Source organism: Balaenoptera ricei, chromosome 1 (genome assembly GCF_028023285.1).
Source record: "Balaenoptera ricei isolate mBalRic1 chromosome 1, mBalRic1.hap2, whole genome shotgun sequence".
In the NCBI taxonomy this organism is placed as follows: domain Eukaryota; kingdom Metazoa; phylum Chordata; class Mammalia; order Artiodactyla; family Balaenopteridae; genus Balaenoptera; species Balaenoptera ricei.
Window position 1 is genome coordinate 99530337 of NC_082639.1, and position 18592 is coordinate 99548928.

Here is an 18592-nt window from a genome sequence, read left to right on the forward strand (position 1 = left end):
ACACTGTCATGATTTTATGTATAGAAAACCCTGAAGACTCCACCAAGAAATTATTAGAAATAATAAACAAATACAATAAGATTGCAGCATACAAAATCAGTATAAATCAAAATCTGTTGCATTTCTATATGCTAACAATGAGCTATCAGAAATTAACAATCCCATTTATAATCCTAAGAAAAAGAATAAAATATCTAGGAATAAATTTAACCAAGGAGGTTAAAGACTTGCACCCTGAAAACTATAAGACACTGTTCAAAGAAACTGAAGACACAAATCAATGGAAAGATATTTCGTGCTCATGGATTGGAAGAATCAACATTGTCAAAATGTCCTTATTACCTAAAGCAATCTACAGGTTCAACGCAATCCATATCAAAATCCCAAGGACATTATTCACAGAAATAGAATAAAAAATTCTAAAATTTATATGGAACCACAAAAGACCCCGAATAGCCAAAGCAATCCTGAGAAAAACGAACAAAGATGGAGGTAGCACACTCCCTGATTTCAAACTATACTACAAAGCCATAGTAATCAAAACAGCATTGTAGTGGCAGAGAAATAGATACATAGATCTATGGAACAGAATTGAGAGCCCAGAAATAAACCCATGCATACATGGACAATTAATTTACAACAAAGGAACAAAGAACATACAGTAAGAAAGGATAGTCTCCTCAGTAAATGGTGTTGGGAAAACCAGACAGCCAATGCCAAAAAAAACCCAAGAAACAAAAAACCTAGACCACTATCTCACACCAAACACAAAAATTAATTCAAAATGGATTAAAGACTTGAATATAAGATCTGAAACCATAAAATTCCTAGAAGAAAATACAGGCAGTATGGTCTTAGCAATATATTTCTAGATATGTCTCCTCCTCAGGCAAAGAAAACCAAAGCAAAAATAAACAAATGGGATTACGTCAAATTGCTTCTGCATAGCAAAGGAAGTGGATCAATAAAATGAAAAGAGAACCTACTGAATGGGAGAAGTTATTTGCAAATGCTATATCTGATAAGGGGTAATGTCCAAAATATATAAAGAACTCATACAATTCAACAACAACAAAAAACTCCAATTATAAAATGGGCAGAGTCGGGACTTCCCTGTCAGTCCAGTGGTTAAGACTCAACGCTTCCACTGCAGGGGGCATGGGTTCAATCCCTGGTTAGGGATCTAATATCCCGCATGCTGTGAGGAGTGGCCAAAAAAAAAAAGGCAGAGCAGTTGAATATACATTTTCCCAAAGAAGACATACAGATGGCCAACAGGCACATGAAAAGATATTCAACGTCACTAACTATTACGGAAATGCAAATCAAAACCACAGTGAGATCACCTCATACCTGTCAGAATGGCTATTATCAAAAACAAGAAATGACAACTGTTGGTGAGGATGTGGAGAAAAGGGCACACTCATACACTGTTGGTGGGAATAAACTGGTACAGCCACTACACACACAGTATGGAGATTCCTAAAAAAATTAAGACTTGAACGACCATATGATCCAGGTATCCCGCTTCTGTGTATTTATCCAAAGAATACAAAAGAACACTAATGTGAAAAGATAACAGCACCCACCCATGTTCATCACAGCATTATTTACAATAGCCAAGATATGGAAACAACCTAAGTGCCCGTCAATGATCGAATGGATAAAGATCGTTGATGTATATGTATACATACCCCCCTCACACACACACATAATGAAATACTACTCAGCCATAAAAAAAAGATGAAATGTTGCTATTTCCGACAACGTGGATGGAGCTTGAGGGCATTATGCCAAGTAAAATAAGTCAGATGGAGAAAGACAAATACCATAATGATTTCAGTCATATGTGGAATATACAAAACCAACAAACAAAAACAAAATAAATGAACAAACCAAACCAAACAATTATGTAGATATAGAGAACAGAGTAGTGGTCACCAAAGAAAAAGGGGCAGAGGGTGAAATGAGTAAGGGGATCAACTGTGTGGTGAAAAAATAAAAAAATAAATAAAACCAGACTCTGTAGGTTCAAATCTCGTCATCATCACTTATTGGCTGTGTAATGTCAGACATGTTGACCCTCCTGTGACTGTTGCCTGGTATGTAAAACAGGCGCACAGCACTGCTGTGACTAAAGAACTTAGTGCCTGGCATGTAGTAACCACTCAATAAATGTTAGTAGTTATTTTTATAATTGTTATTTATATTATTTGAAGGTGATTAACTGTCATCTGGCAAGTCACGTGAAGGATCATTATAAGCAAAGACGGTAATTAAGGAGACGGTTATCAAATAGAGTTTTAAAAACAGTTTTTAAAATAAAGTAGGCAATACAAAATTATTCCTTTTACAACAGCACCAAAAACTTTAAAGTGTGCAATTTATAATGGCTAAATTGTATAACTTTCCTGAAGGGACAGAGAATTAAAACCAACACACAAAGTTTTTGTATAATTAAACACAACATTGCCAAGATGTCAATACTCCCCAAATGAAAGTGCTAACTTGACGTGATTCCAATGACAATATCAGTGCATTTCATTTTGGAGATGAGGTAAAATGATTCTAAAACATACTAGAGAATACATGGGAGTCAACCAGAAACTTTCGGGTGATGCAGGATGGGACTAAACAGAACAGATATTTAAAACAGACTTTTAAAAGCTACAATCAATAGAATAGTGTGACTCTGACTCAGGAACAGGTAAACACTGAACCAAGAAAGTGGACATAAAGTCCAGGAATATACCTAAAATATATATAAACATTTAATGTATGATAAAAGTAATATTTTAAATTACTGCAACAAGAAGTATTCAATAAATGGTGCTAGTATAAGTAAATATTCAAATAACTTGGAGATGCTCTCTCCCTGGCCCCTTCTTTCTCCCTACCATTTATGTCTAAGCTATTCACAGACACTTAAACCAGTAAACCAAACTAGGTCACTCCCCTGTTGCAAACCTGCTATTGGCTTTCTGTCCATAACCTTTACCCTGGCCTTACCTCCCTGATCTCATACCAGACCATTCTCACCAGTGCTAACAAGCATGCTGCTGATTTAGGGCCTATGTTCCCCTAGATTTTCACAAAGCTAGTTCCCTGCTGTTACTCTATTAAGGTCATCTCTTCAGCAAGGTCTTTGTATAGAATTTATCACTCCCTGATTTTTCTTATTTATTTGTGAGTAGCAGTGTCTGCCTCCTCCCATGAAAGAGCACGACTTTGCTGGACTTGTTGCCCTATGCCCACAGCATGTAGACAGTGCCCGACATACATATTGTTGTTGTTCATGATATGCTCTTAAGTGACAAAAACTGGTTACAAAATACTTTATGCAACCGTATCCCTTTTTGTTCTGAAAAAAGTTATGTTTGTGTATAGAAAAAAGTTGGGAAGGATATATATACATCAAAATGTTAGTAGTCAAAGTCTCTGGACTGTGAAGTTATACATAATCTTTTTTTATCATACTCATCAGCAGTTCATTATCTTAATTTGGCTATTAAAATAAGGGGAAAGGACTTCCCTGGTGGCACAGGGGTTAAGAATTCATCCACCTGCCAACAGAGGGGACGTGGGTTCGAGCCCTGCCTGGTTTGGGAAGATCCCACATGCCACGGAGCAACTAAGCCCATGCGCCACAACTACTGAGCCTGCACTCTAGAGCCCGCGAGCCACAACTACTGAAGCCCGTGCGCCTAGAGTCCGTGCTCTGCAACACGAGAAGCCACCGCAATGAGAAACCTGCGCACCGCAATGAAGAGTAGCCCGTGCTCTGCAACAAGAGAAGCCACCGCAATGAGAAGCCCTCACACCGCAAACAAAGAGTAGCCGCCACTCGCCACAACTAGAGAAAGCCTGCGCACAGCAACAAAGACCTAACGCAGCCATAAACAAACAAACAAACAAATAAATAAATAAAATTTTTTTAAAAAGAGAGAGCGAGACAGAGATAGTAACCAATGACCACCCTTGCAATGACTGCCGGACACATTTTATCTACACACCACTGACTATTCTTAAGACAAGGGATACAATCATTTCTTTCAATTCATTTATTCAACAATGTACACCTACTGTATGACAGCAATTTCTTTTAAAACTTGATTTTCTATTGCTCTTAAATTAACAGGTTGTCAAAATGATAATTTCTATAAGGAGGGACTTTCACTCAAAATATCTGAAAGACCAATGCAGGTGAATACCAAATAGCCAGCAATATATTAATGCTTGAAAATGTATCAACTCACCTCCAATGACTCCGACACACAAGTAAAGTTCCTGCACAGTGTTACAGAAGGAAGCTGCGATCAAGCCACAGCCTGACAAGCAACCGCCAACAATCATGATTGGACGACTGCCATATTTATTCACCAGGATACTGCTGATAGGACCTAAGAGATAATCAAAAATTTAGTGGTACACAAGGCATTGATGGCACTAAATGACAAGTCCTTCCAAATAAGCAGATACAACAAAAGGCAATGGTAAGAATACTGTTATCTATAATTACTTCATAATCATAGGTATGTGTGCTGGAAAATAAAGATGCTAGAAGAATCATTAATTGTGTATCTTCTCTATCTTGAAATCTTGGATGGAATTTTACTAAAATATAGAAGACTCTAGTCTTTCCTTAATCTTTCTCTTATAAGGCATAATAGGCTGAAAGCCTTGGTAACAGACGTTCATAGGCTTCTTGATTTATCTAGGATATGATCAACACATATTTAGTAAATTTGCTCTATATTAATTTTTGGGATAGGCAGACTGATGAGAGATTTTAAGAGTATTCTTTACAAATCACCATAAGTGTAGTTTGTGTCATATTTTTTAAAAAGAAGAAAAAACAAAGGCAAAATACATATTTTTTCCCCCAAGTTCAGTAGTTTTGCAATTAGGACATCTAAATTTAAAACAAAACAAAACAAAACTGTTCCCATTTACACCTAGATATCTCAGGTATTAAATTGAATGGAATGTCTTCTAGGGTTAACCGGGTTCCATGCCTATACTGCTGTTTTGTGACAGCAAAACTATGAAAAAATGTTTGTAGAAGATTAAGTCAGATAATGGTCAAAACATTCTCAGGTTTAACAACATAAACCAGATTAAATTTCCTCAGCTAAAGAGATGCATACCAAAAAATCAGTTTTTCTTTAACGTGAGAGAAGAAACCAAACAAAAGTGTAGTGTTATAAGGATCACAAATAAAAAGATTTTATGCGTTTCATGTATCAGTTTTCAAATACAAAAAAATCAAATGGCCTCTCCTTACTTGCTACAAATAGGTATAAACTGTAATTCCCCTTTTCCAAAATTTTAAGTCTTAATTATGAGTCTTATCTAAAGCAAACAATGTTTTAAGAGCTGTAACACAACTCTTAGACTAACAATATTTGCTGATTACAAATGAATGACATTTGACATTCTCTGAATTTCATTTATTTATAATATTTATGTCCCTACTTCATGGCTCTGGACTTTGGAGATAACAACTTTGTTTACATGACACCATAACATGTCTGCCTTGTTAAGGCAGATGACTGCAAATAAGAAAGGGTCACTGCAATGCATCAGTAGGGAAGGGGACCACAAGAAGAACTAATATTTGAACTTGCAGCTAGTGAGAACCAAGTTTCGAATCCAGCCCATTTTCTCCCCATTACATATGTATTTTTGGAACTACAGTTCCAAAGTTATAAAGCAGAAGACATACAAATCAAGTTTTTCTTCTATTAGCGTGGTAAATTCTGACTCTATTCTGTTTATTCTATACTTACCTCCCTAGAAGATAGTAAGTCTATTTTTAAAAACAGACACAGAATGCACATATTCAGAATATACTACTGATCATACGCTGACATATTTTATTTCCATAAACACTTATGAAAAATTCTGCATTACTCATATTCTAATGCAACTATATTCAGAATTGCAGTATGGTGCACTATGATTAAAAGGACAGGCTCTGGCCCCAGGGAACCCAATTTCAAATTATGGTATGTATATTCAAAATGTCGTATGTATATATGTATACATACATATAATAAACATGCAAGAAGGAATGAAAGCTTTTGATATCCTAGTATTTTGGAGGACCAATTCTCTCTGGGTCAAGAAATGGCTGCGGGAGAGACTACAGGCTCAACCAAGGATGTGTATAAACAAGTTCTCATCAAACTTCTAAGTCACTTCATGAAAATATTAGGCCACAGCTGCTTTGGAAATAATTTGAATTTACAGCTTGTGTATGATGAAAGAATTAAATATTGAAAGAATATTCATGAAATATGTCCATATAAATTAGTCATTAAACAGATTTTTGTATAGTCAGAATTACAAAGATAAAAAAATACTGCCACACTGTTGACTCTGTGAAGTAGAAGTTAATGCTGTAAGGTTGCAGTATTTTAAGTTCTAAACTAGGAATGTTACGATGACATTACTGTGGAACGGAAAATATGTGAATTTATACTTTTATTTTTTTAAATTAATTTTTATTGGAGTATAGTTGCTTTACAATACTGTACAGCAAAACGAATCAGCTATACGTATACATATATCCCCTCTTTTTTGGATTTCCTTCCCATTTAGGTCATCATAGAGCACAGAGTAGAGTGAGTTCCCTGTGCTATACAGTAGGTTCTCATTAGTTATCTATTTTATACATAGTTTCAATAGTGTATATGTGTCAATCCCAATCTCCCAATTCCTCCCACCCCCCCCATACTTTTCTTTCATGTTAAAAAAAAGGAAAAACTCAAACAAAAACCAAGAGTAAGTAACTAAGATCTTCTCCTTTAAAAATATACTTTAACAAGTATCAGTATGTATCTGTGAACCAAAGCACATGGAGGGAGGGAGGGAGGGAGGGAAGAAGGAAGGAAGGAAGGAAGGAAGGAAGGAAGGAAGGGAAGGAGGGAGGGAGGGAGGGAGGGAGGAAGGAAAACTGAACCCTAAACCACTCACAACTCAAAACATATTAGTGTTGAGGGTGTGGCCGAAATGTACAAGTTAAAGAATTAAGGCAGTTTTAAATATAATTCTTATGGGGTCATACCACCTAGGAGCCAAACAAAACAAAATAACCCATTTAGTAAAAATTATGCCACAAGGCTCTTGATATGCAATTTATCTTTCAGAGTTATTTCAGGAAGAATGGCCCCAATTAGCTATCATTAAAAATAGAGAGGGGTACAGCTTGTAGGCCTATTATAACACAAATTCAGAGAAACGTGTTAGTTATCTCTGGGTGAGGACAAAGAAGGAACTGTTTTCCCAAAAGAAAGTGTCATGTGCAATTAGCACAACTGACATCACTTACTTCTGATGCAAAAGGCAAGCAGCTCTCAAGCTCTTGCTCTTAGAATTGCAACATGTGAACCTCTTGTTTGTTATCAGTGAACCTCTTGTTTGTAATCAGCTTAAAGATACACTGAGCACCTGGAGTACCTCTGGATAATATTTACGCCAATTTCTTCAAGCCATTAGTCAAAACCTGATTAGAAATCCTGGCAGATCAAGTTCAGAGCCTCCAAAATTATTGGTCCAAAATCCCTTTTGATTTCTCTGGGCTCATGAAAAAAAGGTAAGTACTATAATTTAGCACTTACGTTCTTTTAAAAAGTACTTAATTTTAAAATAGACAAAACAGGCATACGTTCAAAATTTCAAAGGCACAAAAAACTTACCCGTTTTTCTGTGCAATGAGATTAAGTACTGAACTAATCTATGGACTTCAAATACTTATTCCTGTTTCATGAGATTACATTATTGTCTCAAGAGGATTACAAACTTCCCAAGGGCAGGGATCAAGATCAGTGTTCTCAGAGCTGGGGCGGCTGTTAACTGCCATGCGCTGCCATGTTGTTTCTTTACAGACTCGCTGGTCCCTGACAGCACATGACCCATGAGAGGCCCTAGTATGCAGATGAGGGCGTGGCAGTGAATTTGGAGTGGCATTCAACTCTGGAGCATGCTTCAATAGAAGCATCAAGCAGAAACTCTTAGAGAAGCTGAAAGAAGCTAAAGCATTTAAAAACATATTAAATGGGTATCACTTCTTATCTTGGAATGTTCTCAAATATCATAGCATGAGAGAATCACAGTGGCTATGTGGATATAAGACCAAAAAAAGATGGCAGCAACAGACCATGGTGTACCTCTGCAGTCTGTTTTCCAGTCTCCACAGCCACCTTCTGCCTCCACAGGTCCCACCCAAGGATTCTCAGAGCTGCAGGAATGAGATTTTTTTCCAACTTCTTTCCTCATGGTGACTCCTCATGTACCCTCTTGAGGGCTGTGGTAAACTGTTTCTCTGTAGTAAAAATGCCCGTGATACTCTTCTCTACTGCCTCTCTCACATATAAGATGGCAGTATTAAAATTCCTCATATTGAATGTACTGTCATATTTCCAAAATTATTTACATGGTAAAATAAAAATATATTCTTTGAATATGCAAAAAAAAAAAAAAAAAAAAGATCAGTGTTCTCTATCATTCACACCTAGCCTAGTGAGGACTAGGTGCATAGGGCTTATAGTAAATATCGGTTGAATCTGCCACCAGATTAGAAGCCTAAGCTAAGGTTTTACAGTTGAAATGCAGAATCTTTATACTGGGCTATTAAAGAGCTCATGTGAAAATAATCTGAGGCACTAAATTATGATTAAAAAAGTGAAAGCTTGGCTAAATAAGCAACATGAAACCCTGTCAATCCCAAAAAATAAATACACTTAACTTTCGCATCTCTGCTAACTAAGCGACTACATATTTTATTATTATGGGAGGTTTTGACTTTTACATGTTAAATTGTGTTTTGATGTTCCAAGGCAAACAAACAAACAAACAAACCCACAGTATTTTAAATGATATTAAGGTAAGCAACTTACTCTCCACATTTTCTTCACAACATGTCAAAGAAAACAGAAAGGGAAAAAATGATAAAACTTAAGTTTAAGATGAAGCTGAAATGCTTTAGGACTAATTACATCACAAGGAACAAAACAAGGAGGATTTTATCCAGTTCTTTAATTCTAACATTATGAAAAGATTTTACCTCAGACTTTGAACTGTGCTATTCAGGTTAGCCCGATTTACTTTAATTCTCCCAACATTAATTTTTAAAAATCTTTATTTACATTTATACCTCAAGAGTCTAGCAGAGAGCAATAAGAAAAATAAGTTGTGCACATGTCATTTTTCTGAGAGTTTAAAAAAATTTTTTTTCCCTCTGAGAGCTTTTTTAAGTTCAATGATACCGAATTGGAACAAATCCTCACAATTTCTTATTTCTGTTTCAGAATACTATAGTGCAACAAACAAAGCAAGAGTTGTCATTGTTAACAAGAATAAAAAATGTGACTCTAAACATAAAGCTTTGAGAAATACCATTTCAAAACACCTCACCGAATAAAACATTTTTTTTAAAGTTACCTAAACAGAGCATCTGGTTGCTTAATGAAAATTAAAACAGCAGGCCTTAGTGGGTACTTACCTCCACCATACATGACAGCCAACATGATGGAAGATATCCATGACACTTCACTGGTGGTGGCATTGAATATACCTTCAATTTCTTTGAAGAACACAGTAATAGATTTGGGAAACGCATAGGAGAAGCCGATGGAAATGAAAGCTCCAACTACCACTGCCCACCCCCAGCCTCCATCTGGGGGGGTGTATCCAACTGGACCTCCAACTGCTGGTGGCATTTTTGGTGTAGATAAATCCCAAAATGCAGTTCAAGTCCAAATATCTAAACGATACAAAATTTAAATAAAATGTCAGCAATAAAGCACTCCCAAATCCAAATATCTAAACGATACAAAATTTAAATAAAATGTCAGCAATAAAGCACTCCCACCTAGCATTCCCAACAACAAAGCACCCTTTACACCTAGCTCTCAAGTAACTGAACTATTTTTCAACATTACTTGGCCAATATACATTATCTTCTAAGGACGTTATCAGAAAAAGAGACTTCAGAGCCACAATATTGTCCATATTTTTTAGTAGCTTAAAGGAAAACAGCTCCTCACCATTTAAGAAACCATAACTGAAACAAATCCTTTTCAGTAAATGTAGCCTTTGTATTTCAAATAAGCCTTCTTGTCTTAGCAGTTAATATAATTCCTCAAATTACTAATAACTAAATAAGTAAATAAATGTCTTATTTGACTATCTGCTTGCAAAATTCACATAACACATACCCTACAAAAGTTTCAGGTTTTAATACAGGCTTTATAAGTTTTTCCCTTTTCCCATGTATTCTTCAATACTGACTTTCTCTTACTAATATGCTGACTTAAAAGTGATAGGAAGTAGGTACCTGATTCACTAGATATGTAGCAATTTGCAAAATAAAAGATCATTCTGAACACATAAGAATTTCACTTAATGACCTGGAAAATTATTTCAGAAAAGTTTCCTTTTATCTAACTTCCTTGGTTAAAATCCTAAACAACGAAACTAATACAACACAGTTAAACTCACAAGTTGAACTATAATGTCAAAAGATCGTAGTTTCAAATCAAAGATTATCCCGTTTTCTTGAAGCCACCTAGTACTAATGAATAGCAAGGTTAGAAAATGAAACTTCCTGTTAGATTATGAATAGGGAGAAGATGGGAGTGTTTGTTTGATAGTAGGCTTACCTATTTTCTCATGAAGGTCTCCTTTAATTTATTTAAAGCCAACTTCCACCCTATACTATAACTCATTCTACAACAGTATGTTAGCATGTCCATTTCAAATTATCTCCACTCAGACTGTATTACACAATAAATAAATACAGGTCACAGATGACAAACTCACTCTTGGCTACAGCATTTAGTCTAAAACACAAATCTTAACTTCATAGTGCAGGAGTAGTGTACAAGTCATCTCCTACTGTTCCTTCCAATCCATCTGAACACTTCAAATATGACTTAAGACAATGGACATTCTAGGGGTAGGAAGAAGACAGTCCCAAAGGAAGTTTCCCTAAAGGCAAGGATATAGGTTTCATCGCTTCTACTCAACATTGTACTAAAGGTTCTAGTCAGTTTGTGCAGGCAAGAAAAAGAAATAAAAGGCATAAAGATTAGAAAGGAAGAAGTAAAGCTGTCTTCATTCACAGAAGACATAATTGTCTATGTAGGTAATTCTAAGGAATATACAAAAAAAAGTACTAGAACTAAAAATGAACTTAACTAGATCTCAGGATACAAGACCAATAAATAGAAATCAACTCTATAAGCCAGCAAAGAACAATCAGAATTTGAAATAAGAAAAAAAAACCGAACAAAACATTTACAACAGGACCAAAAAACTGAACAGGGGTAAATCTGATAAACTATATATAAGATGTGTACACTGAAAACTACAAAATATTACTGAGAAATTAAACAACTAAATAGATAACCCACCCCTATGATATGAAAAAATCAAAATTTAGGCAAAGATTTCTGAAGGCACATGGCAACATTTTAATTAAAAAGTTTAGGGCTTCCCTGGTGGCGCAGTGGTTGAGAATCTGCCTGCCAATGCAGGGGACACGGGTTTGAGCCCTGGTCTGGGAAGATCCTACATGCCACGGAGCAACTAGGCCCGTGAGCCACAACTACTAAGCCTGCGCGTCTGGAGCCTGTGCTCCGCAACAAGAGAGGCCACGATAGTTAGAGGCCCGCGCACCGTGATGAAGAGTGGCCCCCGCTTGCCACAACTAGAGAAAGCCCTCGCACAGAAACGAAAACCCAACACAGCCAAAAATAATAATTAAAAAAAAAAAAAAAGTTTATAAATTGGGGTTTCCCTGGTGGCACAGTGGTTAAGAATCCACCTGCCAATGCAGGGGACACGGGCTTGAGCCCTGGTCCTGGAAGATCCCGCATGCCGCAGAGCAACTAAGCCCGTGCACCACAGCTACTGAGCCTGCGCTCTAGAGCGTGTGCGCCACAACTACTGAAGCCCGCCTGCCTACAGCCCGTGCTCCGCAACAAGAGAAGCCACCGCAATGAGAAGCCCGCACACTGCAATGAAGAGTAGCCCCCGCTAGCCACAACTAGAGAACACCTGTGTGCAGCAACAAAGACCCAACACAGCCACACACACACACAAAGTTTATAAATTGAATTTCAAGCTACAGATTGGGAGAAAATATATACAAATCATATATCCAAGAAAAGACATGTCCAGAATATGAAAAGAACTTTTATGGCTTAATAGCAAAAAGACAAACAACAGAATTAAAAAATGTGCAAAAGATTTGAAAAGATACTTTACCTAAGAGGTACATGAAAAAATGCTAAAAATTGTTATTCGTTTGTGAAATATAAATTAAAATCCTAATAGAGATACTAATATATCTCTACTAAAATGACCAAATTTCAGACTGATAATACCAAGACTAGGTAAGGATATGAAGCAAACAGAACTTCTATATTGCTGGTGGTAAATCAAAATGATACAGCCAAGTTGGAAAACATTTTGGCAGCTCCTTATGAAGTTAAATATACATTTAACATGTGACCCAGTCATTTCTAGGTATTATCCAAGAGAAATGAAAATATAGATCTTCACAAAGATGTATATAAGAATTCTCTAGTAGCTTTATTCATAATGGCCCAAACTGAAAACCCAAATGTCCATAAACAAGTGAATGGATAAACAAATCATGGTATAGCCATACAATGGAACATTACTCAGCAATAAAAAGGAACCAACTACCAACACATGCAAGAACATGGATAAATCACAAATGCGTTATGTTAAGTGAAAAAAAGCTAGACATGAGCCTACATTAAGTTCTAGGAAAGGCAAAATTATAGTACTAGAAAACAGATCGGGGGTTGGAGAGAGGAGGCTGCAAAGGGGTTTCAAGAGAACTTGATTTTGGTCATGGAAATGCTCTATTATTATGGTTGTGGCAGTAATTATTCATCAAATTGTACATCTTAAATTGGCACATTTTATTGTATGTGAATCATACCTCAATACAGCTGATCAAAACAAAAAATATAATCAAGGACAGTGGCAAGGAGGATAAACTCTGGTGGCACAGGGAGATAATACAGAAGGAAAAGAAGATGGCAGGCAAATTCCTCTGTCTTGCCTATCTGGATGGTTAAAAGAAAGAATAGGAAAAGGAAGAGGACAAAGAAGAGGAGAGAAGACTCTCTTCTGAGAATTCACAACTACAGGCCTGTGTGAGCTTATGCTTGGCACGGGAACATCTGTGGGAAACCTCCATTGTTCTTCCAGAGATATATTATGTTTGATTTTGCTAGCAAAGATTTCCCACAGACAAAGCTCTGCCAAGTATAAGCTGACAATCTAAATTTTCAAAACACACCAAGAATCAATTAACCATGAGTGAAGTAAAAGCAATCCAACACAGCCAGAACTATAGACATTGGATACGGATACTTAAAATGATTAAAAGCATGAAATAACGCATTAAAAGAAAACACACACACACACAAAATACTATAAAAAGACTAGTTAATTTGAAACAGAACTTCTGGAAATGAAAAGTATATTCAACAAAATTAATAGGTTAACAAGCAGACTGAACATAGCTGGGAAGAAACACAATGAACTGGAGGATGGGTTTGAAGAAAATAAAATTCAGGGAGACCTTTATTCTGAAGCTATGAGAAAGGTTTAGAAACATGGAGTTTAGAATGGGAGGATCTGGCAAACATCTAATGGGACTTTGGAAGAAGAGAATAGAGAAAGTAGGGAAGAGACAATTTTCAAGAGTTAATGGCTAAGTATATTCCAGACTTCATGAATAACATGAACCTACAGTTTAAGGAAATCTAACAAGCCAGAGAAAAATCTTAAAAAAACACTATTGAGAAAATACAGATTATAAAACTAACAGATAATCACACCGACAAAACAGAATTCCCATCAATTTTGAAAAACTCTCAGCCACCATATATTCAAATACTGCTTCTTCACCATTCCCTCTTTCCACTCCTCTGAGACTCCAACTGGATGTGGGTTGTCCAGATGGAATAAGGTCCTGCCTCTTCCAATATTTCTGCTTAAGCCCTGTCACGAGACTCTTTCTCTCTGGGACTATGTATTCTGGAATGTTCCCTTCTTTGGGGGCCCCAGAGATTTTTACAGCCTGTGGCAGTGAACCACAGTAAGAACTGGGATAAATGAGAGCTACACTTTCCTTGTGTAGTGGATCTAAGGGCTTTTGGATAAAGCAAATTAGAAAAGGAGAAGCAGAAGATCTCAGGCCTCTATTCTCAGGAGAGATGATTTTTAGTTAAGGGTATCTGAATCTGAGAATCTGGCAAATAATTCCATTAAAAATATAACCCAGGTGAAAGAGTAAAGACCTCATCCTAGGGCATTTCACTTACCTATGATTCAGGTGGGACAAAAATATTTACATGTTGAAGCTTCCTTAAATTTCTACTGGAATGAATATAAATAAAAGCTATTTAACAGCTCAGTTCTGCTGAAGGGAACAGTCTGGATTCTAAAATTATGTTAAACAGAACGGCTCCGGGCATTAATTTTGAGTTTTTCCTTCATCTAATTATGAAAAAAGAGAAAAGCACTTGAAATTTTTCAATCAAAGAACCACTAAAAGGATTACTTTGCCTCAGAATGTTTGCACACACAGAGGGGGACACCCACACACAGACGGTAGAGCTGCTTAACACATCAAGCTCTGACTCCAACGGCTAATACGTGCTGGACGTGATTAAACTTTGAGCTTCGCTGCCAGCTATGATTTGTCCCAGTTAGTTACAGCAGTTACAATTTTTAGTCTCTAAAACTTGCCTTATCAAGTTAATAATACCCTATTCCATAGTATAAAACTTAAGATTTAAAACTTCAAGAAGCTTTAAAAAGATTCATTAGGAAATAAGAAGTATAAGAAGAGTATCCAAATTTCAAAAGAACACTTCAAAAAACCAGATGTGGATTCAACACAGTTCTGCCACCATCCAACCAATGGCTGTACTTCCTAACTTAAAAATTCTGATGGTACCTAATAGAAAGTGTGTAATATCATTATCTAAACACACTATTTTCTTTCAAACTGACCAAATCTCAGCTATAAACAAAAGGGCTCATTCAGAAAGTAAATTTATGTGAGCAGGCCCCCTGGCGCAGTATTCAGAGCCCCATTGAGAAGAAGGAATACTCAAGTCCAGAGGCTAAAAGAGATTAAAGTTTAATATTTTAAACCTTACAATGTGCACAGTAGCCTTCCTATTAGCTTAGCTATTATTTTATGACTCTCTTGTGTTTGCCTGAAAGCGACAGGAAGATTTTTTAAAAAAGTGATAGGGTATATATGTCAATGCTATTCTCTTAGTCCCAGCTTCCCCTTCCCCCACTGTGTCCTCAAGTCCGTTCTCTACGTCTGCGTCTTTATTCCTGTCCTGCCACTAGGTTCACCAGTACCGTTTTTTTAGATTCCATATATGTGCGTTAGCATATGGTATTTGTTTTTCTCTTTCTGACTTACTTCACTCCGTATGACAGACTCTAAGTCCATCCACCTCATTACAAATAAGTCAATTTTGTTCCTTTCTATGGCTGAGTAATATTCCACTGTATATATGTGCCACATCTTCTTTATCTATTCATCTGTCAGTGGACACTTAGGTTGCTTCCATGTTCTGGCTATTGTAAATACTGCTGCAATGAACATTGTGGTATATGTATCTTTTTGAATTACGGTTTTCTCAGGGTATATTTGCCCAGTAGTGGGATTGCTGGGTCATATGGTGGTTCTACTTTTAGTTTTTTAAGGAAGCTCCATACTGTTCCCCATAGTGGCTGTATCAATTTACATTCCCACCAACAGTGCAGGAGGGTTCCCTTTTCTCCACACCCTCTCCAGCATTTATTGTTTGTAGATTTTTTGATGATGGCCATTCTGACCGGTGTGAGATGATACCTCATTGTAATTTTGATTTGCATTTCTCTAATGATTAGTGATGTTGAGCATCCTTTCATGTGTTTGTTGGCAATCTGTATGTCTACTTTGGAGAAATGTCTGTTTAGGTCTTCCGCCAATTTTTGGATTGGGTTGTTTGTTTTTTGATGTTGAGCTGCATGACCTGCTTGTATATTTTGGAAATTAATCCTTTGTCAGTTGCTTTGTTTGCAAATATTTTCTCCCATTCTGAGGGTTGTCTTTTTTATGGTTTCCTTTGCTGTGCAAAAGCTTTTAAGTTTCACTAGGTCCCATTTGTTTATTTTTGATTTTATTTCCAGTACTCTAGGAGGTGGGTCAAAAAGGATCTTGCTGTGATTTATGTCATAGTGCTGTGCCTGTGTTTTCCTCTAAGAGTATTACAGTGTCTGGCCTTACATTTAGGTCTTTAATCCATTTTGAGTTTGTTTCTGTGTATGGTGTTAGGGAGTGTTCTAATTTCATTCTTTTACATGTAGCTGTCCAGTTTTCCCAGCACCACTTGTTGAAGAGGCTGTCTTTTCTCCACTGTATATTCTTGCCTCCTTTGTCACTACCAAATGTAAAATAGATAGCTAGTGGGAAGCTGCTGCATAGCACAGGGAAGATCAGCTTGGTGCTTTGTGACTTAGAGGGCTGGGACAGGGAGGGTGGGAGGGAGGCTCAAGAGGGAGGGGATATGGGGATATATTGTATACATATAGCTAATTCACTTTGTTGTACAGCAGAAACTAACACAACATTGTAAAGCAATTATACTCCAATAAAGATATTTTTTAAAAAAGAATTAAAGGAGGTACAGTGACTGTCAAAAGAAAAAAAGTGATAGGGTAAAGAACAATGGGAAACAATAAATAACCCTAACTTTTCTTAGCAATGATGGTGGTGACAAGAACCACCTTCTAGATTTTCTGGTTTCTCTCCCTTTCTCATAACTCTCAGGAATTGTGCAAGTAAACATCTGGAAAACCAAAGTTGAGCTCCCTACCCCTCATGCTCTGCCCCTACTCCAGAATAGTTAGAAAAGCCCCTGGAAATAGTATTCATTATGTTCTCTACACTTTTCTCCATCAATATTTAAAACAAAGCCACTGTCATTTCCTAAAATGACAATGGCCAGTACGTGAACTTAAAAGAAGCAGAAAGCATCTAAAATCAATCATCTGAAAAGAATTTGTTACTAAGTGTAAACCAGTTTTAGGTTTCAAATTCACATGGAGGTACTTCCCTGGTGGCGCCGTGGTTAGGAATCCATCTGCCAACACAGGGGACACAGGTTCGAGCCTTGGTCCGGGAATATCCCACATGCCGCGGAGCAACTAAGCCCGTGCACCACAACTACTGAGCCTGCGCTCTAGAGCTCACGTGCCACAACTACTGAGCCCGTGAGCCAAAATTTCTGAAGCCCGCGCACCTAGAGCCCATGCTCTGTAACAGAGAAGCCACCCGCAATGAGAAGCCTGCGCACCACAACGAAGAGTAGTCCCCGGTCGCCGCAACTAGAGAAAGCCCGAGCATAGCAACGCAGACCCAATGCAGCCAAAAATAAATAAATTAATTAAAAAAAAAACTCACATGGACACATTCAAATCCAGAAAGGCTGATTTACTGAAGCTATTGGTGCTGAAGTAGCTAATTTACTGCTCTTTATAACTGGCCTTAGTCCAGCTTCATGGCTTTCAGAACCACTTGCCCCAAGGTAAATCACATGATTCAAGGTCTAGGAAAACTCCTTCTTTTCCATTTTGAAATTGAATAAAATGAAGAAAACAAAAAACAAATTAAAAAAAAAAACCCCACAAACAAGCAGAAGGTACTAATGAAAATGAGACAGGAGGGAAGGTGGCAGGGCACAACCTTTTTTGCTGTAAGATCTAAGTTTCCTGACCAAGGATGAAACCTGGGTACTAGCAGTGAAAGCCCCGAGTCCTAACCACTGGACCACCAGGGAATTCCCAGGGCACAACTTTTAAAAGAATGTCATAGCCATTCAGGACAAAAACTGATTAGGCCCAAGATGGCGGAAGATTCAACTTTCAGTGGACCTGGAGCATCATTATACGCTCACTGTAACACATTAGCACAAGCTACATGACACACCCACAGGCACCATGACAGTTCCGAGGCCGACCATAAAAGGCCAAAAAATGGGCAGTGGCCCAATTCCTGGAAATCCCTGCTCCTTCTCACCCAAATAATTGGAATAATCCTCCCACTGGTTAGCCTATGACATTACCCAGCCCATAAAAACTAACAACCCCATAACCCAGTGCTGCTCTCATCTTCTGAGATGGCCCAGTCTGTGGAGTGTGTTGTAGAGTGTGTATCTCCCAGGGCTGCTCTTGCCTTTTGAGATGGACCACATTCTGTCTATGGAATGTGTGTCTCCCAGGGCTTCTCACCTTCTGAGATGGCCCACACTCTGTCTACGGAATGTGTATTTCCTTAAATAAACCTGCTTTCCCACTTAGTTCTGGAGCAGAGCCTCTCGCCTGTCTGCTTGTGTCCTTCCAAGCATTCTATATTTAATAAATCTACTTCTTGCCTATTGCTTTGCCTCTCGCTGAATTCCTTCTGCACTGAGACATAAAGAACCTCAGCTTCATTAAGTCCTGGGACCAGGTGTGTGGTTTCAGCTGAGAGACT

The 18592-nt window shown here is 37.4% G+C and overlaps 1 protein-coding gene across 1 annotated transcript in view; it reads right to left on the reverse strand.

Moving 5' to 3' along the window:
* SLC16A1 (solute carrier family 16 member 1) overlaps window positions 1–18592 on the reverse strand; it is a 37666-nt gene that overhangs the window by 8691 nt on the left and 10383 nt on the right. The window contains exons 2-3 of the mRNA XM_059928034.1: window positions 9506–9766; window positions 4257–4400 (exon numbers count right to left, since the gene is read on the reverse strand). Coding sequence (XP_059784017.1) covers window positions 4257–4400; window positions 9506–9722 — 361 coding nt within the window. The 5' untranslated portion in view covers window positions 9723–9766. The remainder of the gene's footprint in view (window positions 1–4256; window positions 4401–9505; window positions 9767–18592) is intronic.